Source organism: Oryza glaberrima, chromosome 4 (assembly GCF_000147395.1).
Source record: "Oryza glaberrima chromosome 4, OglaRS2, whole genome shotgun sequence".
NCBI classification, from domain to species: domain Eukaryota; kingdom Viridiplantae; phylum Streptophyta; class Magnoliopsida; order Poales; family Poaceae; genus Oryza; species Oryza glaberrima.
Genome location: NC_068329.1, coordinates 18,540,285 through 18,568,019, shown reverse-complemented (window position 1 = coordinate 18,568,019; position 27,735 = coordinate 18,540,285). Strand labels below are relative to the sequence as shown.

The 27,735-nt window shown below is 44.4% G+C and overlaps 5 protein-coding genes across 5 annotated transcripts; all 5 read left to right on the top strand.

Moving 5' to 3' along the window:
- Nucleotides 1-3,996: 3,996 nt before the first annotated feature.
- Nucleotides 3,997-5,103, top strand: LOC127770842 (BTB/POZ and MATH domain-containing protein 2-like). Its single transcript, XM_052296625.1, has one exon. The coding sequence runs from the start codon at nt 3,997-3,999 to the stop codon at nt 5,101-5,103; it is 1,107 nt and encodes a 368-aa protein (XP_052152585.1).
- Nucleotides 5,104-5,716: 613 nt separating this feature from the next.
- Nucleotides 5,717-8,390, top strand: LOC127770315 (pentatricopeptide repeat-containing protein At4g02750-like). Its single transcript, XM_052295979.1, has one exon. It carries the CDS (start codon nt 5,974-5,976, stop codon nt 7,966-7,968), a length of 1,995 nt encoding a protein of 664 aa, XP_052151939.1. The 5' UTR covers nt 5,717-5,973; the 3' UTR covers nt 7,969-8,390.
- On the top strand, nt 8,279-11,268 carry LOC127770317 (uncharacterized). Its single transcript, XM_052295981.1, has 2 exons — nt 8,279-8,476; nt 10,849-11,268. Exons 1-2 carry the CDS (start codon nt 8,395-8,397, stop codon nt 11,061-11,063), a joined length of 297 nt encoding a protein of 98 aa, XP_052151941.1. The 5' UTR covers nt 8,279-8,394; the 3' UTR covers nt 11,064-11,268.
- Nucleotides 11,269-12,584: 1,316 nt separating this feature from the next.
- Nucleotides 12,585-15,635, top strand: LOC127770316 (protein disulfide isomerase-like 5-2). The gene is made up of 5 exons (XM_052295980.1): nt 12,585-12,889; nt 13,564-13,667; nt 13,750-14,120; nt 14,350-14,657; nt 14,935-15,635. Exons 1-5 carry the CDS (start codon nt 12,674-12,676, stop codon nt 15,181-15,183), a joined length of 1,248 nt encoding a protein of 415 aa, XP_052151940.1. The 5' UTR covers nt 12,585-12,673; the 3' UTR covers nt 15,184-15,635.
- Nucleotides 15,636-21,408: 5,773 nt separating this feature from the next.
- LOC127769452 (cytosolic invertase 1-like) lies at nt 21,409-25,982 on the top strand. Its single transcript, XM_052295037.1, has 4 exons — nt 21,409-22,051; nt 22,636-23,070; nt 24,305-24,866; nt 25,345-25,982. Exons 1-4 carry the CDS (start codon nt 21,620-21,622, stop codon nt 25,641-25,643), a joined length of 1,728 nt encoding a protein of 575 aa, XP_052150997.1. The 5' UTR covers nt 21,409-21,619; the 3' UTR covers nt 25,644-25,982.
- Nucleotides 25,983-27,735: the final 1,753 nt, after the last annotated feature.

The following is a 27,735-nucleotide window of genomic DNA, read 5'->3' as shown; positions in this document are numbered from 1 at the left end:
ATCTCGTCGGGCGTTGAGACCATCCTTTGTGGTACCTGGGTTAAGCAGTAATCCCATTAAACTCTCGCATACATTCTTCTCGACATGCATCAAATCTATGCAGTGGCGAACTTCAAGATCCTTCCAGTATGGTAGTCTCTAAAATATTGACTTCTTTTTCCACATGCTCCTCTCTTTTGTCTTTTGTTTTTCCACATGCTCCTCTGTTTTTTCCTTCGATGTGCTCTTCTCTTTTCGTTTTCCAACTTTCCTCTTTTTTCCAAACTCGTTGGTTATTCCCATCACTAAGTTGTGCACCTCTGTCCCTGTTAGCTCTGCCGGCGGTCCGGCTGTATCTCTGTGTCCATTGAAATTCTTTCTCATATTCCTATACGGGTGATACCTTGGGAGAAATCTCCTGTGACCCATGTAGACCGTCTTGTGTGAATGCTTCAACCATTTGCTTCTTGTTTCCTCCATACACTCCGAACACGCCCATTTCCCTTTCACAGTTTGGCCAGAAAGGTTGCCAAGGGCCGGATAATCGTTGATGGTACAAAACAACATCGCATGGAGGTTGAAATACTCTTGTGCATATGCGTCCCATGTTCGTGTGCCCTCATTCCATAACCTTTCGAAGTCATCGATTATCGGTTCAAGGAACACATCGATATCGTTGCCAGTTTGTCTCGGTCCTTGAATGAGCATGGCAAGCATAATATACTTTCTTTTGAAACACAACCAGGGAGGAAGGTTATAGTTAACAAGCAGAACTGGCCATGTACTGTGACAACTGCTCAAATCACCAAAAGGATTAATGCCGTCCGTACACATTGCGAAACGCATGTTTCTTGGGTCATTTGAGAATTCCTGGTAAATCCTATCGATTGTCCTCCACTGTACTGAATCTGCTGGGTGCCTCAGCATACTATCGACTTTCCGTTCTTCGGCATGCCAGCGCACAAGCTTAGCTTGTTCCTTATTCGCAAACATTCTCTTCATGCGCTCCGCAATTGGGAGATACCACACCACCTTTGCTGGGCCTCCCCTCTTTGACTTACTTCCTTCACCTTCACTCTTTACTCGTTTGTATCTTGATGCCCCACAGATAGGGCAGACATCCAAGTCAGCGTATTCCTTGTAATACAAAATGCAGTCGTTCGGACATGCATGAATTCTTCTGACCTCCAGGCCCAACGGACATAATACTTGCTTCGCTTCATATGTCGTCTGCGGTAAATTGTTCCCCTCTGGCAACAGATCCTTTAACAACTCAAGAAGTTCTGTAAAACTCTTGTCCGACCAGCCATTACTAGCCTTAAGCTTCATGAGTTCCAACACGCATGACAACTTGCTGTGCTTCGACTTGCATCCATCATACAACGGCATCTGACAATCTTCCACCAACTTACTAAACTTCTCAAAATCTCTGTCGTTGTCCTCTGCGTCTTCAATGTCATGCAACATTGTAGATAGACATTGAGTGTCCAAATCTATGGTCTCTCCACCTAAAGGAGAAGGTACGAACATGCCTTCTCGAGCTGCGGCGGTGTTCTCTACATCCTGATCCAACACTTCTTCAAATGCGACATCAGGCGCCTCTTGCTCTCCATGCTTGGTCCAGCAGGTATATTTCTTCATGAATCCATTCATTATCAAATGAGCATGCACTTTATCCTTGTCTTCGATCATCTGTTCATTCTTACAGTCCCTACATGGGCACAACATGTGCATGCTCATCCTACTTTTTCTGTCATTATCCGCAAATGTGACAAATTCAGTGACCCCCTCTCTATACTCGGTAGACGAACGATGCGCATAGTACATCCATCTACGATCCATCTGAAATCAACAACATACGAAGAAAAATATATGATGATCGATATATTGAGAATGAATGGAGAATAATGTGTTTTTTACCTTGAATTTTAGCAAAAAAATCGCCCCCCTTGCCCTCCCAACCGATTTCTGAACAGTAAAATGGTCGGGATGGAAAGCAGTTGGCAGTTTGGGGGTATTTATAGACCCAACACACCTCAAACGGGTTAGATAAAAAAAGCCCGTCAAAAGTATTGGTCATACCTTTGACGGGCTTCAATTCAGTGGCCCGTCACTGGTATCCCCTCACCTGTGACGGGCCAGAAATGAAAGCCGTCACAGGTGGCGGCCCATCACCTGTGACGGCTTGTAATGTCTCGGCCCGTCACAGGTGAGGGGATACCAGTGACGGGTTGGAAGCAAAACTCGTCACTGGTATACCTATGACGGGTTTTCCTTTCGGCCCGTCACAGGTGAGGGGATACCTGTGACGGGCCACGGCCGGATGCCTCACCGGTGACGGCATCCCGTATAACCCGTCAAAGGTAATGGTCACTAGTGACCAAATCGTTTGCCCGTCACAGGTATCCCGTCAGAGGTGTGAGGATCTGGCGTAGTGGGGCCTGTTTAGTTCGCGAAAAGTAAATTTTTGGGTGTCACTTCGGATATTTGATCGGATGTCGTAAGAGGTTTTTGAACACGAATGAAAAAACTAATTTCATAACTCGCCTAGAAACCGCGAGACAAATATTTTGAGCCTAATTAATCCGTCATTAGCACATATGGGTTACTGTAGCATTTATGGCTAATCATGAACTAATTAGGCTCAAAAGATTCGTATCGCGATTTCCCCCCTAACTGCGCAATTAGTTTTTTAATTTATCTATATTTAATACTCCATGTATGTATCTAAAGATTCAATGTGATGTTTTTGGGGAAAAGTTTTTGGGAACTGGCCCCGTTTAGTTCCCCAAAAATTTTTCCCAAAAACATCACATCGAATCTTTGGACGCATGTATGGAGCATTAAATATAGATTAAAAGAAAAACAAATTGCACAGTTAAAAGGGAAATCGCGAGACGAATCTTTTGAGCCTAATTAGTCCATGATTAGCCATAAGTGCTACAGTAACCCACATGTGCTAATGACGGATTAATTAGGCTCAAAAGATTCGTCTCACCGTTTCCAGACGAGTTATGAAATTAGTTTTTTCATTCGTATCCGAAAATCCCTTCCGACATCCGGTTAAACGTTCGATGTGACACCCAAAAATTTTCTTTTCACGAACTAAACAGAACTAAACAAGGCCTGAAACTGCTAGATATGTGCGTGCCTCATCAAGATCGAATATGTAGTATTGTGCTACATTAATTGGTAGCATAGCATTGGCTGACTTTGGGCAGGCTCAAACCTTTTCTTGTGACCCTTCTTTTATGTGTGCGTATGTGTTGTGTACATTGTTTGTATTCTTTCAGTAAATATCACTGCAAAAGTAAAGGGATGTTAAGCTTGATATTTTTTTCTGAGAAAATATATGGATAAGTCGACATTTTAATGGTTTTCTTTTTACACCTTACCAGGGTTAGACATCCAGTTTGTTCTCTTACTCTTACTTCCATTTGTACATTTTTATTCCCTTAGGATGTACCCAGGTAATTTATATCAAAGCCACATGCTGACCCAGCATGGTTTAGGATATAATTCAAAAAACATAGTGAAAAAGTATAATGAAGGATAAAAAACAATTTTCCAATATATAGTTAGTTTTTTTCTAGTCCAACTAGCCTAATACTTAAATCCAATGTACACTGACTCTCCATAAAACCTCGTTGGTGTTAGGATCAAATATTAGACTAGATAGACAATATTGGGTAGTTCGGCATCATATATGCCGACGAGGCCTAACTATATATGTGTGTAAGTTTGTCACCCTCACCAGTGGCGAAGCCACGTTAAAGCTAGAGGCACATGAACCCCCCTAAATTCATAATTTCTCACTTGAAAACACTAAAATATACAGTATTGCATTGAAATTTTGTACATTTTTAATGGTAGTGCACCTCCCTTGTTTTGATGCTAGCTTCGCCCCTGGCCCTCACTAACTGCTACTGTTCTCTACATATATGTAGTTTTTAGCAACAAGAATTGCGGCAGAAAAACACTAGCGATCACAAATAATCAAGTGGAAGAGAATCCACAATGTCAACCACGATCAACAACCGCAAACCGGTGCGGTCTGCCTCTGCCATTATAGCTGGCACCGAGAGCGGGCAACACCTTCTCAAGATTGATGGCTACTCCCACACCAAGGACAAGCTTCCTAACGGCAGCGACATCAAGTCTCGATCTTTCCGAGTCGGAGGCCACTACTGGCTCATCTGCTACTACCCCAACGGCTCACACTTGGAAAACACAGACTCCATATCCATATACCTCAAGCTCAAGCACGATATCACCGAAGGAATAAAAGCTCACTTCACATTTACCATACTCGATCGTGCAGGGAGGCCGGCTCATACGGGGGATAGGTTGAAGTACGTCTTCCGTGACCACGGCTTCGGGCACCGGTCCTTCATCAGGAGGGATACATTGGAGAGATCATCGAAGTATCTCTGGGAGGATTGCCTCACGATCATGTGTGATCTCACTGTCTTTAAGGAGTTGGAGACACAGGACATCGACGTCACCGCCGCGACCCCACCACCACCACCATCGCCGCTGCCACTACCTACGGTAGTGGTTCCACCGTCTGATTTATGCCAGCATGTCGGAGCCCTCCTCGCCACCGGAGAGGGCGCCGACGTGAGGTTCGAGGTTGACGGCAAGATATTCGCGGCGCACAGGTGGGTGCTTGCGGCCCGATCTCCGGTGTTCCGTGCGGAGCTCTTTGGCCCAGAGAAGAAGGCAAGAGCCATCGACGTTGTACGGATCAACGACATGGAGGCATATGATTTTGTGGTTCTGCTTTGCTACATGTACACCGACTGCCTACCGAAGTGGGAAGGAGAGGTGGTAGCGATGCTACCGGATCTGATCGCGGCAGCAAACAGGTATAAGATGGAGAGGTTAAGGCTGATTTGTGAACACAAGCTATGTGAGTATGTGAATGAGAGGACTGTGATAGCCATGCTAGCATTCGCAGAGGAGCACCACTGCAATGGCCTTAAGGAGAAGTGCTTGCGTCTTCTCGACGATCCGGTAAAATTGAGAGGGATCGTGAAGACAGAGGGACTCGAGCATATGAGCAAAAATTACCCCTATATTATGAAGGATGTAACTGCCAAGCTTGCTGCGGCACCAGCGTAGCTAGATTAGCTCCAGTGGCCTGTATCAAAGTATACTTATGTAAATACAACAGAGTGAAAAGAAATCATTAATGGGCTGATAAGATAACAAGCTTTGTACTACAAAAATTATAATTAAATATCTGATAAATTTTACTAGTTGGAGGTACTACTTCTCTTTTTTAATAGACGACACCGTTAACTTTTTATTACACGTTTAACCATTCGTTTTATTTTGTTGTGAGTTGTTTATCACGTACTTTAAGCATGATTTATATCTTATACATTTATATAAAATGTTTAAATAAAACAAATAATCCAAACATATGTTTAAAAGTTAGCAGTGTTATCTATTAAAATACGGAGAGAGTGGTAAATTATCCGGTATGTTTGTTCGTGTTTCATTTGTTTGCTTATGTGTGCATTGGTCTTGTATGTATCCATAGCTGACAAAGCGAAATTCAGAGATTCAGTGGATGTGTGTACAACCCTCTGCAATGTATTCAATCCGTTTTAGTATATTATAAATTTGGTCAAAATTTGGTAAGTTTGATTTAAAAAAATTCGAACGATTTATAATATGAAATCGGAGGGAGCAAGTGCTATTTATCTCTCGGCTTCCCGCGCCGCGGCTCTCTGTTCCTCCCCTTCACCTCCCTTCCTCCCTCCTCTCGTGGCGGCCGGCTCGGTGAAGCTATCGATGGCGGCGCGGGCGGCGGGGAGCTAACCAGCGACTCGCGCGGCGTCCCGTGGCGCCCGCCTGGTGGAGCTCTCTGCCCGCAGCGCACGCGCACGCGCACAGGCACAGCCACGCCCCCCACCGCCTGATGGTGTCTCTGCGTGCGGTCGCGGCCACGCATCGATCTCTCCCTTCGGATCCCTCCTGAGCACGATGGTGGGAGCCATCCAGAACCTTCTGCGGCCGCTCCGCTGCCGACGACGCCATGGAGATCCCGTTCTTCTCCGCCGCGTCTGCAGCCTCGGGCCACCCCCGCCGCAGCGACATGCTGCCGGCGACGTCTTCCAGTCGAATACCGCCATCAACGAGCACTTCCGCGCGGGCAGGGTTGCCGCCGCGCGCCGGGTGTTCGACGAAATGTCGGAACGGAACGTGTTCACCTGGAACTGCATGGTCTCTGGGCTCATCAGGAACCGGATGCTCGCGGAAGCCCGCAAGGTGTTCGACGCAATGCCCGTGAGGAACTCTGTCTCGTGGGCCGCGCTCTTGACCGGCTACGCCCGCTGCGGTAGGGTCGCCGAGGCCAGGGAGCTCTTCGACCAGATGCCTGACAGGAACGTTGTTTCCTGGAACGCGATGGTGTCGGGGTATGCGCGCAACGGGATGATCGAGAGGGCGCGCGAGTTATTTGACATGATGCCGTCAAGGGACGATGTGTCGTGGCTGACGATGATCTCTGGTTATATCAAGAGGAAGCATGTCTGCGAAGCGAGGGAGCTCTTTGACAGCATGCCTTCACCTCCGACTTCTGTGTGCAATGCATTGCTGTCAGGCTATGTTGAACTTGGTTACATGAGGGCTGCGGACGTGCTGTTTGGCCAGATGCAGACACGGAACCCTGTTTCTTGGAACGTTATGATCACAGGCTATGCGCGAGCTGGCAGTATGGGGATCGCGCAGCGTCTGTTTGATGAGATGCCTGAGAAGGACGTTTTATCTAGGACTGCTATTATGCGTGGGTATTTGCAGAACGGATCTGTCGATGCTGCATGGAAGGTGTTCAAAGACATGCCGTATCGTGATACTGTTGCATGGAACACGATGATGGATGGTTTTGTGCGGAATGATAGGTTGGATGATGCTTTGAAGTTGTTCTCTGAGATGCCAGACAGGGATCAGATATCGTGGAATGCGATCTTGCAAGGATATGTTCAACAAGGGGACATGGATAGTGCGAATGCCTGGTTTAGAAGAGCGCCAAACAAGGATGCGATCTCATGGAACACGTTGATCTCTGGGTACAAAGATGAAGGAGCACTATCTTTGCTGTCAGAAATGATCCGCGGAGGACTCAAACCTGACCAAGCCACCTTGAGCGTTGTTATTTCCATATGTGCATCTCTCGTTTCCCTCGGATGTGGAAAAATGGTACACCTCTGGGCAATCAAAACTGGCTTTGAGCATGATGCTTTGGTGATGAGCTCATTGATATCAATGTACTCAAAATGTGGGCTAATCAGTGAAGCTTCCCAAGTTTTCGAGCAGATTTTGCAGCGGGACACAGTGACATGGAATGCCATGATCGCAACATATGCTTATCATGGTCTGGCTGATGAAGCTTTGAAAGTTTTCGACATGATGACAAAAGCTGGATTTAAACCAGATCATGCGACCTTCCTAAGCATATTGTCTGCTTGCGCACATAAGGGGTACCTATACGAAGGCTGCTACCATTTTCGCAGCATGCAAGAAGACTGGAACTTGGTCCCAAGATCTGATCACTACTCCTGCATGGTTGACCTCTTGGGAAGATCAGGCTTTATACACCAGGCTTATGATTTTACCAGGAGAATCCCATCTGACCATCGAACGAACGCGTGGGAGACACTGTTTAGCGCGTGCAACGCCCATGGGGAAATCCAGCTTGGAGAGCTCATAGCCAGAAATGTCCTGCAGGCTAGACCCTCTGACGGTGGAATGTACACTCTCCTGTCGAACATATATGCCGCGAAAGAGATGTGGAGCAGCGCTGCCAGCGTCAGAGGGTTCATGAAGGAACGAGGGCTGAAGAAGGAGACCGGGTGTAGCTGGATCGAGCTGAAGGGGGAGGTCGTCACATTCTCTTCAAACGACAGCAATCACCCTCTGATCGAGCAGATATGTCAGGAGGTTGATAGCATCTCCGTCATGATAGAGGAGGCAACCTGATCGATCTGGTTATCAAAACTCAAAAAGGAACTCTCAAGGTAATCAGTATCAGTGTGTCAAGTGTGATCGTTCCATAGCATATAAGGCTTCAAACATTTGGTTCTTGGCACTTGGCAGAAATCCTTTGTGTACCGAATTGAGGTGTGCAGTGGAAAGAACTGAAATTGCAGTGTGATGGAAGCATGGAGCAGAGGAGGAGGAAGAGAAGGAAGGGCCATGGAGGCCCACACGGCCCATGATACAGCGATAGGGCCCAAGATATGAAGCCCACTCACAGTCCCCCCGCATCTCTCGGGAGTGGTGAGATTGACCTAACCGGTGGAGCCAAGATCAGCGAAACCGCGGCACCCAACCCAACCCAAACCACTACACCGGCGGCGGCGGGGGCGACCTAGGCGAGAACACGAGCGAACCAGGGAAGGGGCGATGGCAACGGCGACGGCGCTCAACCGCGGCCTCCGCTCCGGGATCCGCCTCCTCGCCACCGGCGCCGAGGCCTCCAAGACAGGCAAGCGCCTCGTGCTCCCCTCCTTTCTCCCCAATCCCCTCGAGCTTCGTCGCGTTGACCGCGCGAGGCGGCCTGGTTAGGGTTTCGGCGCCGGGCGGCGAGCGATTCGCCTCGATGGATGCATGTTCCCGTTTCTCTTTGTTCGGGTGGTGGTTTGGATGCGTAGGACGGTAGATCCGCGACTCCTGGGAAAGCGAATCGGGGGTTTGGCGATCGAAATGTTTGTTGGGCTGATGGATCTTGGGCTGCTGTGATTTGGTTTGCGTAGGCGTTTATGAGATCAATCGCTACATCATTCTTGTTTGGATGAATCCCGCGATGGACCATGTTGATGGTTGATTTTTGGGCTAGCCTGTGGTGACTGAATCGACCGTAGCCCGGTGGAATGTGATGAATCTGCGATATGCCGTCACTGTGAAATGATCAAACGGATGGCCATCTTGTGAACTGTGATGAAATTCTGATATTTGTTTTCGTTGCCCTGCTTTCATCTGTGCAGAGGAGAGTATTGTGCAAATAACCTGTTTTTCTCACAAAATGTCTAGTCACCTGCTCGCTGCCGTTTTTTAACTAGTTTATTTGTCTGTGATGTTAATGATGAGCAGTATTACTAATGGTTTTCTGCCAAGGATCAAAATACTTGTGTCCATCTTGTCAAGTTATATGTATCTATGGTGCATTCTACCGAATCTTAGATATAATCAGAGTAGCTTGGATGGGGGAAGAGTGGAGACCTGGAATTGTTGGTTATTGGATTGGATGTGTATTTTCGTTTCAGATGTTTGGCTTGTTCTTCTTTTTAGGCAAAATTTGCTACAGGACACTCAAAAAACGTGTAATTAGCCGTGGGACATCGCAAAAACGTGAATTGGCTGTAGGACATCATAAAAGAGTGGTAATTAGCCACTAGACACCGGAGGCATTATTTTATTATTTTCGGTGGAAACAGAGAGAGAAACAATCAAAAAAGACCAGATTGCCCTATGTGGGCCAAGGATGTCAGCCTCTCCTCTATTTTCTTTTCCTCTTCCTCCCGACAACGCACACCACGCACAGTGCGGCGCACTTCCACTGCGCTCTTCTCCTGCTCATGTCTCCGTCCACCACCTGCCACCGGCCGCATTGTTGCGGGCAATGTCAGACCCGACGTCACTCTAGCCGTCGCTGCTCTTCCCGTCGTCGGGCGCATCCCCGGTGTAGCCCGGTGCCGCGTCCACCATCCTGGCGTTCCTGGAGCAGTCGGAGGCCGCCGCCGCCACCTCCGTCTACCAGCTCACCCCATCCCCACCATCCTCGCCTCCTGCAACGGCCGACGCAGGCCATCGGGGCGGAGCCGGAGGTGGCGTGCTCGATCGATATTTTCATGGCGTTCTTCGTGTCCGTGCACTTTCCATGGATTACTTCATTTGGGGACACATTGATTGGCTCCCCCATGACCCATTTTCCCGCTGTCCTTTGACAGCCCTAATCGGTGACTTGGCTCACGAACTCTCGATTGTCTGGAGGAAGAAGATAAACAGTGCACTCACAAGGTGTTCGATAGAGGGAGTTTTGGTGCGGCGTAAGTGTCACTGCAGCTTTTTGTTTGGCATCATGGCCTCCTGGATGCACGCCCTCACCTCGCTGTCATTGCCGTAAACGTGTACCATCCCACACGAACGAAGTGGAGTGCACGACGCGGATGCACCCGACTAGCTACCTCGTCGAGAAGCAGGCCAAAGCACCCCCTCTTCCGCACACTGCACACACACAGGCAGCAGCAGAGCTATCGCCGCGTACGCACCCACCGCGCTGCTGGCGACAGCAGGAGGTGGCGTGCCCAGCACGGCGCACTCCACGGCAGCGGCGCGTCTGCCTCGCGCTCGCGCCTAGCTGTACGGCGGAGTGCGGCGAGGAGGCTGCCAGGTGAGGCTGAGGCGAACGGTGTGCGCGGCGTCGGCGAGGAGGGCGGCGAGGAGGCTGGAGAGGGAGTGCTCGTGGCCGGGGGTATTTCAGTACTTTTAATGCTCTTTCTCCCTCCGTTTCCACTTGAAATAATAAAATAATGTCTTCGGTGTCCAGTAGCTAATTACCACTCTTTTGTGATGTCCTACGGCCAATTCATGTTTTTATAGTGTCCTACAGCTAAGTACACGTTTCTTGAGTGTCCTGTTACAAATTTTGCCTTCTTTTTAATGTTTAGTAGTATCATCAAATATATCTTTGATGTTTGGCTTGTTCCTTTTTTATTGTTTAGCAGTATCTTCAAATATAGTTATTGGATTGGATGTGTATTTGCCTTCGAGATGTTTGGCTTGTTCCTGTATCATCAAATTGTGAACTATTTTAGTTCACTTCTGACTGCTGAATTCTCTTCTCTGTGCATAAAACAGCTTCTCGTGGATTCCATGCCACTGGTATGAAGAGGATGGGAGGGCATGGCCATGATGAGCCCTACTACCTCCATGCCAAGCACATGTACAACTTGCACAGGATGAAGCACCAGAAGCCGAAGGTGTATCTTTCCGTGCTGGGAGCAGTTGGCATTGGCATCGGAGTCCCAATTTATGCGGTTGTTTTCCAGCAGAAGAAGACCGCCTCCGGATAAGCTCTCTAAGTGCTACATAATGAACTTACTTTCTATAGCACTCCGCGAAGTTAAAGTTGGGACTTCATTTTACATTGGTTATTGCTTGTTACTCTATTTTGCACTTGCCTGAAGTTGTAAGCTCCTTTTCATGGCGTTTGATGTAGGAATACTGCTATTTTCTGTTAATAATATCATGGCATGAACTTTCCTGGCTGTGGAGAAACCAGGCAGCGTGATCACAGTTGTTTTAACTCATCTTTTTTTAAAAAAAATTTTGTGGTGATTGAAACTGATAGTTGGAATTCATGTTTACTACTTGTATACCTCGCCTTTCAAGTTTTCTTTTGCTGTGATGTGGATATTATACATGGAAGCGGACCCTGAGTTCTTGAATATGCTAACCACGATTGTATTTTAGTTGCACTGCCCGTCTATGTCATGGTTCTGCCTGATGGATTGTTGCTGGAAGTTTCTGAAAAACTGTACTTACCGTTCTTTCCTGCAACAGTATTATTTTCACGGGTGCGTGCTTTTCAGGGCTTCACGAGTCCGTTCTTTGCAGAACATAGTTTTCAGATTATTTGTAGAGATGTGCAATCTGCCAATCTGTCGGAAATGTTGGAGGTCACACATGTTTTTGGACTCAAACCAGTACGTCAGTTAGAATTCACATACGGGATATATACTCCCTTCAGTCAATAATATTTGACGTTGAAGGCAGTACGTACTAATCTTAATACTCCAAACGTCAAATAATGTTGACGGGTACAAGGTGTTTGCCCTCAGGGGGAATAATTCCACACCACCATAGGTGTGGAATAAATCCTTTTTAATCCCTCTCTCACAGGGGTTAACCGAACGAGGTCTTGTAGGGTCTTACGGAAGAATATTGGAGCAAATGGACTAATTTCTTTTTAAAAGACCTGTAAAATTCGAGTAAACAAATTTAGTGGAATTCACTCTGTCCACCTTTTGTTATTGAAGTTTTACTTCTAATCTCATCTTTAGTACATCAACCATCTCACCTAACAAATGGTGGTCTACATGTAAGCCTGCGAGATTGTCGGTGTACGGGTGATTCACTTATGTGCTCTAGAGTGCAATAAATACGAAACAAAGATTGGCTTAAAGGATGATTTAAGAGCGAGATTAATAGAATAGCTAACTATTGGCTATTAGCTCATACTAAAACTAAAATGTATAATAGATTTGACTATATTTTTTCTATCATTTCTCTTTCTCTAACTATGAATTTATAAATTTATTGTAAATGTCTTAGAGCAAATATATAGCTAGCTATTACTCGAGATTCAACACTTCTCATTTTTTCTTTATCTTTTTCTTCCACATAAATTTATATAGTTATAGCTCACTTTTATCCTTACTCTGGAGTGAAAGTTTGGTGATAAAAAGGCTCGAAACGCAACTCGCTCCAAATTAATTAACGAAGGTTAACTTTCGCATCGTCTAATCCTAATGTAGGGAGCAAAATGTACACGTTTCTACTTTAGAGGGGGCCAATACGAAAATTTCCCAATAAACCCCTCCAATCCATCAAGAGACTAGTCAAGTTCCGTGGGCGTCAGGACCACTCCCTTCCGGCGCGGCGGAGATCGGAATCGGCGGCGATGGCGGCGACGACGACGAGACCCCTCCTCCTCCTCCTCCTCCTGCTGCTGCTCTCCTTCCACGCCGCCTCCGCCGCCGCCGAGGAGTTCCCGCGCGACGGGCGGGTGATAGAGCTGGACGAGAGCAGCTTCGAGGCGGCGCTGGGCGCCATCGACTACCTCTTCGTCGACTTCTACGCGCCATGGTGCGGCCACTGCAAGCGCCTCGCCCCCGAGGTACTCCCCTCTCCTCGACCACCACCACCACCACCTGTGTTTGCTTGTTACCAGTATCAAGAACTCGTGCGGAGAAGTTGCGAGATGTTATGTGATGTGATGTGATGCGAATTGAGTGAGCAACTGTTGCGAGCTGTGGTTGCCCGCCCGCAGTGGATCTCGTCAGCACCGCAGCGAGTGTTGTGGGGGTGGGTGGGTTTGACTAGGTATCCGGGATCGTAATTGGTCGGCGGAGATGAGATCTCATGAACTGCAGATTAGGGCGTGTAGGGGAAAGGGTAAAGGATGATAAATTTTTTTATTATATAGTTTTAGGATTGTCACTACGATTCTTATGTTGACCATTAGACAACAAATGAGATGTTATATGCCGTCGTTTTGATTATGATCGAGATTACTCTGGGGAGAACTCAAGAAAGGAAATTGTTGTGAGTTTTTTTATTTTGTTTACTGTGGAAAGGTAGAGAGACAGACCTTGTATTGTTGTGGGATTGTGGGCATGGCCGCGTGAGAATCATCATATTGTCTTGTAGACGCATCAAGATGTTTCATTCTTGGCCATTACTAGGTTCTCGAATTTTACACTTTGCTTACTACTTATGACAGCAGGGAACTTTCTGTGGATTATACTATTTTATACTAGGACTTAAGATTGAGAAAATAAACTGTTGCAGTTAGATGAAGCTGCACCGGTGTTGGCAGGACTGAGTGAGCCCATCATAGTTGCCAAAGTAAATGCTGATAAGTACAGGAAGCTTGGATCGAAATATGGAGTGGAGTAAGATGTTTCCCTCATAACTAGTTCAGTTTTTCTTGACAGTGTAGATGCCTAATATTCCTTCCCTTTTTCCTGAATACAGCGGGTTCCCTACTCTGATGCTTTTTATCCATGGGGTCCCCATCGAATACACTGGTTCAAGAAAAGCTGACTCGCTTGTCCGCAATCTTAATAAGTTTGTTGCACCTGATGTTTCTATTCTTGAGTCGGACTCTGCGATCAAGAGCTTTGTTGAGAATGCTGGCACGAGCTTTCCAATGTTTATTGGGTTTGGGGTGAATGAGTTGTTGATTGCTGGTTATGGAGGGAAATACAAGAAAAGAGCATGGTTTGCTGTTGCAAAAGATTTTTCTGAGGACTTCATGGTCACTTATGATTTTGATAAGGTTCCTGCATTGGTTTCACTTCATCCAAAGTACAAAGAACAAAGTGTATTTTATGGCCCATTTGAAGGTATTTATTAGGCAACTATATTTTTTTACTCTTTTCTTGTGTTTATTATTATAAATTTATATTTTTCTTGATGCTAATATGAAGTAATTCAAACTATCACATTACTTCTGAGTTCTTATGTCAACAAAGGGTGATTAATTGTAGCTACCTACAATTGTTCATACTATTTCACCAATGATTTTCTTGGTAGCAAATATGTGGTAGTAATTCTTTTTTCTTGTGCACACAGGAAGTTTCTTGGAAGATTTTATACGGCAATCCCTGCTTCCTTTGACTGTCCCCATCAACACAGAGACACTCAAAATGTTGGATGATGATGACAGAAAAGTTGTTCTTGCAATTATGGAGGATGATTCAGATGAAACTTCTTCACAGTTGGTAAAAGTTTTGAGGTCTGCTGCCAATGCGAACCGTGACTTGGTGTTTGGGTATGTCGGAATCAAACAATGGGATGAGTTTGTCGAGACTTTTGATATTTCCAAGAGCTCACAGCTGCCAAAGCTAATCGTCTGGGATAGAAATGAGGAGTATGAAGTGGTAAGTATAATTGTAGAGAACCTTAGAAATCCATGCCTGCACCAGCATCAGCAACCCCTTCCTGTGCTATTTTACTGATAAAGCCACCTTTCGAGTTAATGCATATTCATGGCATGCTCATATTTTTTTGTCATATTCATAGAAGTATTATGTTTAGTTTTTAGTTTTTTCCTGTCTATTTATAATCTTTCTGAAACATCTTTTTCTGCTTGGCTGGTTAGCACTAATGGAGAACTTGTTACACCCTGTAATTAACCAAAAATGTTTTCTGCCAAAGGTGGAAGGCTCAGAGAAGTTAGAGGAAGGTGATCAAGCTTCTCAAATAAGCCAATTCCTTGAGGGATATAGAGCAGGAAGAACAACAAAGAAGAAAGTCAGCGGTCCATCTTTCATGGGTTTCCTGAACTCTCTTGTCAGCCTGAACTCGCTATACATTCTTATATTTGTCTTCGCTCTTCTTGGTGTCATGATATACTTTACTGGGCAAGATGATACTCCTCAGGTAAGACGAGCTCATGAAGAGTGAAAGAAGCTTACCAAAAGAGGCTATCCACCAGGAGATACATATATATATATATATATATAGTTCAAAGGTCGGGTTTCAAACTTCCAAGTGATGCAATCCTGAAGGACCTGGTTTTATTGGTTGATTCTGACATTATTGTATCTCTGTCGGCAATTATCAAGTTGTGCAGTTGTGCTGTCCTGCGGTTCTGCCTTCTGTTCCTCTGTTTATTTGTTAATTAGATCTCAAACTAGCTTCCACATGTGCATGATAGAAAATGTGTTTCTTAGTTCAGTTCTAATTTGAACAGTTCTGTGAAAAATATTTGTTGTCCAACTCTTGCCAAAACGTTTGTACAACTGATACAATAGTAATAAGGCGTGTATATCTGGAGCGAGGTTTTGTTTGCTGCTAGGCTTTATTTATCACTGCTACCTTCATATAACTATGAGAATGCGTATGTTGTATGTTGAGTGGTTGTCTCTCAAATGCCTGGATGGTAGCATTCCAGCACTTGTGACGAAATATATGAAGAGCACAGGGAGGTGCTGCAAAATTAACATATATCTTTCTTTGATCGTAACATATGTCTCTCTTTTGGTACGAACAAGGGCGGTGAGTCAGTTCACAGGTGACCTCTCTTTTCAATGAATCGATAGTTAAGCTTTGCTGCATATTGATATATACCTGCATGAGAAAACTAAGATATGCTCAAATTAAACCTGGGAGCAACCACCCTGTGCCGCGTTGTGATCCAGCAAGTGTCATCTCCTGTCCAGCATATATGATCGTTGATGAAGCTTAAACGGTTACAACCTGCGGTTTCTGGTAAGCATTGCAAATGGCTTTTCTACCAGCACCAGCCAGTAGCATACTACTGCTTTTATTATTGAGTAATTTGCTTTATGGAACCCAGTACAAACTAAGGTCTCACTTTGGATTTCCCTTGCAGTGTTTTTTTTTTTTACTATGGACTACTACATATATTGTTGCCAAATATTACACTTTAGACCGGTTGACCTACATGTCAATGAAACTAACCACGTGCACCTCTGTTGCCCATGGGCCTTATCTTCTCGCCTAGCTTACTTATTAGTCAAAATTTAAATTTTCAGCCTTAAATTTGGAGCTCATTTTGAGGTTTTTTTTTATCGAAATTTATTTTTCAGCCTTTGCTTTTAGTATGCTACCAGCACCAGCCAGTAACATACTACTGCTTTTATTATTGAGTAATTTGCATTTTGGACCATATATACTTACTAAAGTTTTACTTTGGATCATCCTTTCAGTATTTTTCTAACTTTGGAATAGATATATTGTTGTCACATGTTACACTTTAGATCGGGTGGCCTACATGTCAAAGAAACTAAACCATCTCTGTTATGCATGTGTCATTTTACGTGTGGATCACCCGGTTGAAAAGATATCATTTGGTAACAATACATAATCCAAAGTAACAAAACATAAAAAATATATGACCCGAAGTGTAATTTACTCTCTCTCTTTCCTATTTACAGAAGCAATTCACTTGTTCTGCCTCCATTGGCGGGCGAGGAAAAGAACACCGCGCGCGCAGGGTATCGCGCTCGTGCGTGTAAGCATCGAGCCCTCGAGGTGGCCAGCCCAGGCCCAGCCGATCGATCGATCGCGGTCTCGATCTGCTCTTCCACGACGTGTATTGTCCCCAGTTCACCGGCCTGCAGCGTCGCGATCAACGCCAAGCGCATGCAATGGGGTTGTCACTGCACAGGCACGGCGCACGTACGCAGGCAAAGGCAAGGCGATGAATGGGAAGAGAAGAGAGGAGAAGAGACCCGAAGTAAGAGGCAGGGTACCCGTGCCCCGCTGGAACGGGCGCCATCCCGCGCACAGGGCTTCCACACCCCGCCGCCGCCGCCACCAGCAGCAGCAGCTGCAGGCAGCGCCCTGCTCCGCACGCACGCACGCACGCCGTATTCGCGTACTATACCTCAAACCAAGGGAAACTTACTACGAGCAAGTGTAACAGTATAGCCCACTGCTAACTTCAATTTATCTATAGCCAATCTAATAGTTAATTAATACAATAGTTGTTTACTATACTATTAATATATGGTCCCACCTATCATACATATATTGCGTCCTGGAGTCCGTACTGTAGCTGGCTATAGATCTGTAGCCCGCTGTTCTTCTCTCTCATCTTTTATTCTATTAAAATATATTTACAGCTCTAGCTAATAGCATGTTATTGTATCTGCTCTACTGCTACTACCTGTAACAGTGCTGTGGCACGCACAACCGCCGCCACGAGAGCTAGCGCGTGCCTGCAGGCCACAAGCTAATCAGTTAATTGGTTGGCTGCTGCTGCCGGCGAAGCCCGCGTCGCGTCGCACCCGGAGGCGTGGCGTGACAGCCGTGCTGCCGTACACCGTGCGATGATGGCGTTACCGACGACGCGGCGCGCGCCGTTGAGCGAGCGGTTCTGGTTGGTTGTCTGGGTCGTTTTCTTCTTAATCCTGGCTCGAAAAGGCTCATGATTAGTAGTAAGATTTAAAATTTCTCGAATGCTAGTAGGAATAGTATTGTTGATTAATCGAATGGCGATATGCGATATCCGGCGGGCCAATTACTCTACCCTGAATCATATCACTGTCGCCGTCGGCACAGGCAGTAGCCAGTATAGGCGATGATAGGATAGCTAGGGCTCCTCTTCTTCCCTCGCGAGGAGGCAAAGGCACCGGTCAAAGCGCGCCACGCGGGCAGCCGAGCCACCAGTAGCGCCTCCACGTGGCGGGAAACGGTTGGCCACGTCATCCGGCATTGCCGGGTAAACTCTTTATCTTTTTACAATCCTTAAATATTTTTAGCTAGAAATGAAAAGAAATTCAGCTCACCCCACTGTAAACCTATCAAATTTTATATGCTAAAAAGTTTATTCCCTATGGTTTCATATGTTTTGGAAAATGACACGATCTCTAAAATAAATCTTTGACGATGGTTTTCCATTATAATATATACAATAAGTAAATATTTTTTTGTAAATGTTGTTCCATGGTTATTCCATATAAACATGACTGACTGTTATTTTTTTATCGGAGTGCACTGTTGTGCAATGGTTTTTGTAACATCGACAAGGATTCATTATATTGATACTCCTATGCTTGATAGGATCGCATTGAGTGCTTAAACAATATAACAGTGAGGATCCTATGCTTGAAAAAAGAGGGGTGGCCCCTTCGATAATTCGACTCCCCTCAATAGCGACATTGGTGATAAGCCACGGTATATATATCTTTGACACCACGTCACACTTTGGATCGATCATAGTTCCACGTGCTATAAATTAACACGTGATAGTATTCATTTTCAATTGCCATATTTATGAAGCGGTGAAACTCAAATCCCCGTTTGAAAAAATATGTAGGATTGAAAACTAAGCTATGATAGCACTGCTGCTAACAAAGCATTATTCCTGCCAACGATTAATTGGTGTTTGACAGTGCATATGCCAATCTCAGATTATTCACTGTCGTTTGTAACAGCATCGTCGAATATCTAAATTAAAATGACGAGATTGATGTGAGCAGGTATTGACAATTGGTCCCAAAAGCCTCATTTGGAAAAAAAAAATAAAACGTGATGTGCAAAATAAACTGTAGCTTTCATCTCACAATTACCTTAAAAACATCACCACAAAACATAGGCGTAGTCAGCTCTATTTGCACTAACAGTTAATCAAACGCACAAGTTATCCAACCAAATTATTTGTGAGACACTGTATAATTGTTTCTTCCTTCGTGTTCACGTAATATACAGTAGATGTACATACGCTTCAAACAGCCTCATCGTTTGTCATATTGGAGAAAAAGGTGAAACGATATATTTGTAAATGAAAAATAATTTGTGAACAAAATTTTTATATATGTGTTCTTAATGATCTAAAAGCAATGGCTGAAAGATAAACTACGATGAAAAAAAAACCAAAATTAAGTTTAAATTTAAAGTTGAAAATTTAAAATTTGGCTGATAAGTATAAGCGAAAAGATGAGGCTGAAAACTTAAGTGCCAATCATACATGCGCGGGTATATTTGACCTGTTCATTGGGAAGCCTTGTAATTCATCATAATTCCTCCAGCAGCAATGGCAGTGTTTCAAACTCAAGCATGCATGATGATTTGATTTTTGCATTGATTTGGTTAACAAAGCTTTTGGTGGTTTACAATCCCTTCTCCCCTCTGTGATCCAATCTAGCTCATGCATTCAATCGCAATGCATGATCGATGAAAGAGATGGATTGTTCTGCATACTTCTTTCTTGAAATGATTCAGTATTAATTATTTTTTCCAGCAATGATTAATTAAGAGTGGTATGTTTCTTCTTTTCTTGCGTTTGCAGCTGGATTGTGTAATCGGAACCCAAACCGATGTGACACACATTTAATTTACCTTGAATATGACAACTAGTCTTGCAATTATTTTTTGATGGCGTTTCCCCATGATCATGTTGAGACCATGCATCAAACAAGGTACTACTAATAGCAAGAAAATCATCTTCTTGAATGCTAGATAGAATAAAATCCAGGGCAACTATTCTACTTTACTACTCCATTTCAGATTATAAGAACAAAGTGAAATTATTTTAAGTTTGAATAAATTTGTAGAAATAAATAGTAACATTTTTAACCCAAGAAATATATTCAATTATATATGAAACTAATTTCGTGTTGTAAATATTACTATATTTGTCTATAAATTTAGTTAAACTTAAATTAATTTGACTTTAACCAAAATCAAAATGTCTTATAGTCTGAAATGGAGGGAGAGCATCCAGCAAGTTAGAGAAGATTCTCATAGGGTAAAGTTCAAACTTTGCTATGTTTGTGCTAGACGATTGTTGAAATGGAGTATGTACCATGACGAATAAGCAAACACACAGTGTACCATATTCGATGCACGTAACATCAGAACACACATGCCAAAAATTGTACTCCCTCTGTTTTGCGATATTTATCGATCTGTTTTGACACATCATATAGGAGTAGCAGGATGGATCCAGCATTTAAGCATCAGTCTCGTAAAACCGTCAATTACATTTTGCTATTTACTTTGCTAATACACTTCAGAAATAAAAACTGCTCAAATACAAATGTATTGGCATCACTTGACTAGGGATGCCAATGATACTATTTTCTCAATCCACCCCACCTAGAGGATCAGAAGGAGCTAAACTAATTAAGATATCAACGGTGGAGGCAAATGTGCCCGGCTTTGATTCCCCCACAATTGTATAAAATTTCAACAAGTATCAATGTGTTCTTCCCCTATTTTTCCAACCCACATCTCTCGTTTTTCGTGCGCACGCTTTTTAAACTACTAAATGATGTGATGTATGAAAAACTTTCTATATGAAAGTTGTTTTAAAAAATCATATTAATCTATTTTTCAAAAAAAAATAGTTAATACTTAATTAATCATACAATAATACGAGCTTTGTTTTGCGTAACACAGCCTTAATAGGATCACTTAATAGATGATTGTGCTTAATTAGATATAGAATACCCCATTGTTTTATTATATATTTTTTTGCCCTCTCAGGTTTTCTATGGTTATGGGCTCATTGGCTATCTTTTATTGAAGCAAAACCGGGATTACTATTATTTTTTAAATAAAAAGGTTATAGACGTGTGTTGTAACTTGTAACATGATGTTCTTCTATACAATTTTTTATTCAATTTCATTGAAAGAATTGGGATGAGTGGCTCGTTCGATCTTTTCTAGACATATGATTGGATTCTTTTAGAGGAAAACCATTTTCTATTTTTAAGAGAAGGAATTGGTTTTCATATGCTGGAAGCGTTGCGGAACGGATTGACGAAACTCGTTCTTTAAGTACCAGAAGAGATTTACGTCCTATTAAATAATAACACAATATATGACATACATACATCCACTCAACCCATTCTACCGTATTAAGCCAATGATAAGGTTGGGAAGAAAAAAACTCAAACATGCAATGTTTGCCCTTTTGCTTCATTCAAAATCTGTTGGGAAATTCCCTCATCTGGGAAAGAATCCCAAATGTGTCACCTCTAGCTCGCCTCCTCTCACTCCCTTTTGTGCGCAGACAGGTAACCGCCCCCACCACCTTCCCTTCCCCCATCGCACGCAACGCCACGTCAGCAATAATCCGCGGTGCCGCTGACTCGTGGGGCCCACCTCCTCCTCCTCCCCCCGCGTCGGTATCCTTTATTTACCCGCGCGCGCGAAACCGGAAGCCCGAAGCCGAAGCCGATCGAGCCAGAGACCGACCTCTCCTCCGCCGCACCGAACTCCGGCGAGCCCACGTGAACACCACCACTCTCCGACGACCGCGCGTCTCGTTGCGTTTGGTTTCTCTTCTCGTCGTCGTCGTCGTCGTCGCGTACGTACGGTGTGGTTCTTGAGGGCGGACGCGACGGCGGCGGCGGCGGTGTACGAGATGGAGGTGGCGGGGATGAGGAAGGCGTCGTCGCACGCGTCGATGGCGGCGGCGGCGGCGGACCCGGACGACTTCGACCTGACGAGGATGCTGAACCACCGGCCGCGGATCAACGTGGACAGGCAGCGGTCCTTCGACGACCGCTCCCTCGCCGAGCTCTCCATCTCCGGCACGGCCAGCCGCGGCGGCGGCGGCGGCGGGGGGTACCCGACGATGATGGAGAGCTACGAGAGCATGTACTCCCCCGGCGGCGGGCTCCGGTCGCTGTGCGGCACCCCGGCGTCCTCCACCCGCCTCTCCTTCGACCCCCACCCCCTCGTCTTCGACGCCTGGGACGCCCTCCGCCGCTCCCTCGTCTGCTTCCGCGGCCAGCCCCTCGGCACCATCGCCGCCGTCGACCACTCCTCCGACGAGGTCCTCAACTACGACCAGGTATACCAAGTCCTCAACTTCTAGCAGCTATAGCCTTTCAATTCAGATTCTTATAAACTGACTATCAATCAATCATGGTTTAAGTTTCTGAAACGAATTTTGAAAATTTCGGTCTTATTGGAACCTTCCGTATGATATTAATTCGGCCGGAATTTTTATTTTTTTCATTTTTTGAATTTGGTAATATTTGTTTAAATTTAACCAAAATTTTGTTCAAAAATTCAAATAATTTCGTCATATCAACACCCCCGATACAAATGCCGAAAACAAAAGATTGAGCCCTGCTACAAATCAATATGTTCTCAGAAACTGACTACTAATCAATCAGGGTTCGAAATTCTGGAACGAATTTCGGTCATATGAAACCTCCCATATGATATTAATTCGACCTGAATTTTTAATTGTTTTTTATTTTTTGAATTTGGTAATATTTGTTCAAATTTAACCAAAATTTTGTTAAAAAAATTCAAATAATCTCATCATATCAACACCCCCAATACAAATGTCGAAATCGAAAGATTGAACCAATTAGTATATTCTTGGAATTTCAAAGCAACAACCTGATCGATGAAATATATACGCAGGTGTTCGTGAGGGATTTCGTGCCGAGCGCGCTGGCGTTCCTGATGAACGGGGAGCCGGAGATCGTGAAGAACTTCCTGCTCAAGACGCTGCTGCTGCAGGGGTGGGAGAAGCGGATCGACAGGTTCAAGCTGGGCGAGGGGGCGATGCCGGCGAGCTTCAAGGTGCTCAAGGACGCGAAGCGAGGAGGGGCGGAGCGGCTAGTGGCGGACTTCGGGGAGAGCGCCATCGGGCGGGTGGCGCCGGTGGACTCCGGGTTCTGGTGGATCATCCTCCTCCGCGCGTACACCAAGTCCACCGGCGACCTGTCGCTGGCGGAGACGGCGGAGTGCCAGCGCGGGATCCGCCTCATCATGAACCAGTGCCTCGCCGAGGGCTTCGACACCTTCCCCACCCTCCTCTGCGCCGACGGCTGCTGCATGATCGACCGCAGGATGGTATGTTCTGCTGTTCCTCAGTCCTCACTAGCTTCATGTTTGTTCGTTATTGTTGATGATCATGATCGCCGTAATTTATCTGGTTTTTCAATTGAAAAAACTGATTTCCTTTTTATATTTATATGTTAGTACTGTTGATAATGATCACCATAATTAATCTAGTTTGTCAGTTAAAAAAATTGTTTTTTTACATCTATATGTTACTGTTGATAATGATCACCATAATTAATCTAGTTTGTCAATTAAAAAATCTGATTTTTTTTTTGCATCTATATGTTACTGTTGATAATTATCACCGTAATATAATAGCTAATCTTTTTTGAATGACTCGTACGAGATGGTGCGAAGTTCTATTGATAGAGTAGAAAAAAAAATACAAGATTATAGTCCTGTAGGATCATAATCAGGAAAAAGGAAAAAAATATACCACCACTAATAGCTATTAGCTAAACTAGTTTGTCAGGACAATTTCGGAATCGTTTATATCTATCTACTTTTATATGCCATCAAGAGTTTGTGCTGATCATTTTGGCATCAGTTGCTAAATGAATTTTGGGTGAGGCTACGTACCTTAACGGATGAATTTAGCTGCCAGAAAAAAAGTTTCTGCTTTAGCTGATAATAAAGAACATAATGCTGAAAATTTTTGTTACTGATCACTGTCTGGTTAATTGATCCCAAATAATCAAAACAGAAAAAAGCACTGTTTGTACATGCATGCAGCTACTGCAGCTCGGTCAAACTAACCGTAACCATCCATATCCTAATCGATAGAAATTAAAACGACTCCCATTCCCCGAAAATAAATCGATAACTACACATTTACGATGATGGATACGATCTGACACCGACGGTGTCGTGGTCACCATGGAATCGAAACTGAACTTTCTGAAAAATGAAATGAAAAGCCAATGCAGTTCTCGTTCTCGAGTGGTGAAATGCTACCGCACGACACCAGCAAAGCACCGAGAAGATCCTGCGGACACTAATGCTGCTAGCATAGGAGATTTGGAACAAAAGGAACCGCATGATCTTTCGGCGACTAGCCTAATAGCTAAAATTAAGGAGAGACCAAAACATGGGTCTTGACGGGCACTAAACATCTCGATAGCTGGTTTATGTTTTAGCGATGTCGGGCAAAAGGCTTTGAGCCTGTACTTTTTTTTTTGGTCTTGCGCCTGAATAGTTTCACTCCTTTTTTTATTCAGTGAAAATTTAAATGATTTTTTTGCAGGGCGTGTACGGGTACCCGATTGAGATACAGGCCCTCTTCTTCATGGCGCTGCGTTGCGCGCTGCTGATGTTGAAGCCAGACGCCCCCGAGGGGAAGGAGACGATGGATCGTGTGGCGACGCGGCTCCACGCGCTCACCTACCACATGCGGTCCTACTTCTGGCTCGACTTCCAGCAGCTCAACGACGTCTACCGCTACCGCACCGAGGAGTACTCCCACACCGCCGTCAACAAGTTCAACGTCATCCCGGAGTCCATCCCGGACTGGGTGTTCGACTTCATGCCCAGCCGCGGCGGCTACTTCGTCGGCAACGTCAGCCCCGCCCGGATGGACTTCCGGTGGTTCGCGCTGGGCAACTTCGTCGCCATCCTTGCGTCCATGGCGACGCCTGAGCAGGCGGCGGCGATCATGGACCTCATCGAGGAGCGGTGGGAGGACCTCATCGGGGAGATGCCGCTCAAGATCAGCTTCCCGGCGATCGAGTCACACGAGTGGGAGTTCGTCACAGGATGCGACCCCAAGAACACCCGGTGGAGCTACCACAATGGCGGATCCTGGCCAGGTTAGTTTTAAAAAGAAATTTTGTACTTCGATTGTTTCTATCCTTAGAAAATGTAATACCTTCCGATACCTTGTTTAGAATGATAAAATTACTTCCTACAAATCCCTCCATTTGAAGTCACGGAAACATGCTGTTCCGATCCGAACGTGTTTCAAGTCATGTCTTAAGAATTTTGAACATTTTCTTTTGAGTGGAAGAAAAAAAATTGAGCATTGATATTTTCTTTGAAAAATGATTAGACCATTAGAAGTATGAAAACCATATGCATTTAATTTTTCTCTTAAAAAAAGCATTTATTAGTACTACAATGACGCACCCAAATCTGCTCACATTTTTCTTTTCTTAAAACAATTTTAACGATTTTTTAGTTGGCATGTATAAAACGAGTGTACGTCCACTCGAGTGACCAAATGAGTAGTTATCTCATCTAACGATCCGAGCATGTTTGTTTTGTGTTGTGTGTTTGCGGCGGCGCCAGTGCTCCTGTGGCTGCTGACGGCGGCGTGCATCAAGACGGGGAGGCTGAAGATCGCGAGGCGGGCGATCGAGCTCGCCGAGGCGAGGCTGGCGAGGGACGGGTGGCCGGAGTACTACGACGGGAAGCTGGGCCGCTACGTGGGCAAGCAGGCGAGGAAGCTGCAGACGTGGTCCGTCGCCGGCTACCTCGTCGCCAAGATGATGGTGGAGGACCCCTCCCACCTCGGCATGATCTCCCTCGAGGAGGACAGGGCCATGATGAAGCCCGTCCTCAAGCGCTCCGCCTCCTGGACCGTGTAAATTACTTAATTAATTATGGTGAAAAAACTTTGATTGATCCATGCAAAAAGTAGTACAGAAAGAAGAAAATGTGTTTGTTTTGGGGGATTTTCCGCTTTTTCACAAACCATTCGTTCCGAATTTGGAAGGCGTGGTTTGGGCTAGCTATATGGTTGTGATCAGTTGTACACTATGTAATTAATGATCAAACATAGGGGGGAAAAGAATAAGTGGATGTCACATGGACTGAACTTTTACCGTGGAATTTAAACATTTTACACTCACCCTAGGGCCTCGATCTGATTGGTCACTGTCAAACCCAAACTAGTGGAATAATAAATTTTGATTGCGTATGGAGGATTCAGTTGCAATTCCCTCACGTGGTTGATGGTTGTGGCTAATATTGTGATCCCTCAAGTAACAAGGCCTATGACTAAAGGCAAGATGCGGCCCAAAATTACAATTGGAAGCCCAGCCCTTGGCTCATTAATTTCTGGATATGGCCCCCTGGTGACAGAGAATCATGCATGCTCAATTATATGGATGTTAGATGATGATGGTTTCAGACACTTAGGCCATGTTTAGTTATCCATATGAGAGAGGGATTAGAGGGGATTTTATTCCACATGGAATTATTCCTCCTCAATTCCCTCCAATTCTCTTCGATCCCTCAAAACCGAATAAGGCTTTAAACATTTGATTTCCTTACTGAAAGTCAACTACTGAGATAGATGAATATCCCACTGGGTTGGTTACGCTTTGCAATTAGCAGGCATTTTGCTTGACAAGCTGGAGCCTAATGAGTATGGTGTTTTTACAACACGAGGGTTGGTGGCTCCAACTGATAAGTTAGTTCATGCACAAGGCATGTGTTCGCGTTCAGTACAGAGAGGGGGATCAGCAATGCATCGGCGACGCTGGAACAGCAACAGCCTTTTACCTGCCCATCAAAAAAAAATCACTGAAAATTGCCGCAGCATTAATGGAGATTCTAGTGCGTAACTGAGACCTTGTTTATATGGGACTGAAACTTTTAAGTTCCTATCACATCAGATGTTTGGACATTAATTATAAATATTAAACGTAGACTATTAATAAAACCCATCCATAATCTTAGACTAATTGGCAAGACGAATCTATTGGGCCTAATTAATCCATGATTAGCCTATGTGATGCTACAGTAAACATTCTCTAATTATGGATTAATTAGGCTTAAAAAATTTGTCTCACAAATTAGCTTTTATTTATGTAATTAGTTTTATAAGTAGTCTATATTTAATACTCTGAATTAGTGTTTAAATATATAGACTAAAGTTAAATCCCTGTATCCAAATACCACCTGAGTCATTTGCCATGCGTCAGAAACTAAATATCCACGAGTCCTTTTTCGTCGTCTCTGCAGCAAAAAATGGAAACGATAACGAACACAAGACCTTGGAACGAACACAAAACTAAGGGCATGTGTAGTTCGCGAAAAGATAATTATTTTTGTCACACCGAATGTTTGACCGGATATCAGAAGAAGTTTTCGGACACGAATGAAAAACTCGCATGGAAACCGTGAGATAAATCTTTTGAGCCTAATTAAGCCATCATTAGTATATGTGGGTTACTATAGCACTTATGGCTAATCATGAACTAATTAGGCTTAAAAAATCGTCTCACGATTTCCATATAAATTGCGCAATTAATTTTTGTTTTTATCTTATATTTAACATTTTATGTATGTGTCCAAAAATTCGATGTAATGTTTTTGGAAAATAATTTTTTTTAACTAAACCAGGCCTAATATTCACGAGTCCTTTTCTCTTCGTCTCGACAGCGACGTTGAAAAATCTTGGAACGAGGTTGACGACGCCACGCAAGTCTAGTCATTGGTTCGGAATCACGACGGTTTTAAATTACTAATTGCCGTATCGAACTGAACAAAACTAGTACTACTACCAAGTATTTTTTCCGTTTCTAAATATTTGACACCGTTATTTTTTAGCACATATTGACCGTTCGTCTTATTTAAAATTTTTTGAGAAATATATAAAACTATATGTATACATATGATTATATTTAGCAATGAATCAAATGATAGGAAAAGAATTAATAATTACTTAATTTT

What these genes read in the sequence shown, in the direction of transcription:
- LOC127770842 (XM_052296625.1), top strand. Translation starts at nt 3,997, where the DNA reads ATGTCAACCACGATCAACAACCGCAAACCGGTGCGGTCTGCCTCTGCC.
- LOC127770315 (XM_052295979.1), top strand. Translation starts at nt 5,974, where the DNA reads ATGGTGGGAGCCATCCAGAACCTTCTGCGGCCGCTCCGCTGCCGACGA.
- LOC127770317 (XM_052295981.1), top strand. Translation starts at nt 8,395, where the DNA reads ATGGCAACGGCGACGGCGCTCAACCGCGGCCTCCGCTCCGGGATCCGC. An exon ending in CGCCGAGGCCTCCAAGACAG is followed by an intron (nt 8,477 to 10,848) that starts GCAAGCGCCTCG and finishes TGCATAAAACAG; the next exon opens with CTTCTCGTGGATTCCATGCC.
- LOC127770316 (XM_052295980.1), top strand. Translation starts at nt 12,674, where the DNA reads ATGGCGGCGACGACGACGAGACCCCTCCTCCTCCTCCTCCTCCTGCTG. An exon ending in GGATCGAAATATGGAGTGGA is followed by an intron (nt 13,668 to 13,749) that starts GTAAGATGTTTC and finishes TCCTGAATACAG; the next exon opens with CGGGTTCCCTACTCTGATGC. An exon ending in ATTTTATGGCCCATTTGAAG is followed by an intron (nt 14,121 to 14,349) that starts GTATTTATTAGG and finishes TTGTGCACACAG; the next exon opens with GAAGTTTCTTGGAAGATTTT.
- LOC127769452 (XM_052295037.1), top strand. Translation starts at nt 21,620, where the DNA reads ATGGAGGTGGCGGGGATGAGGAAGGCGTCGTCGCACGCGTCGATGGCG. An exon ending in AGGTCCTCAACTACGACCAG is followed by an intron (nt 22,052 to 22,635) that starts GTATACCAAGTC and finishes ATATATACGCAG; the next exon opens with GTGTTCGTGAGGGATTTCGT. An exon ending in GCATGATCGACCGCAGGATG is followed by an intron (nt 23,071 to 24,304) that starts GTATGTTCTGCT and finishes ATTTTTTTGCAG; the next exon opens with GGCGTGTACGGGTACCCGAT.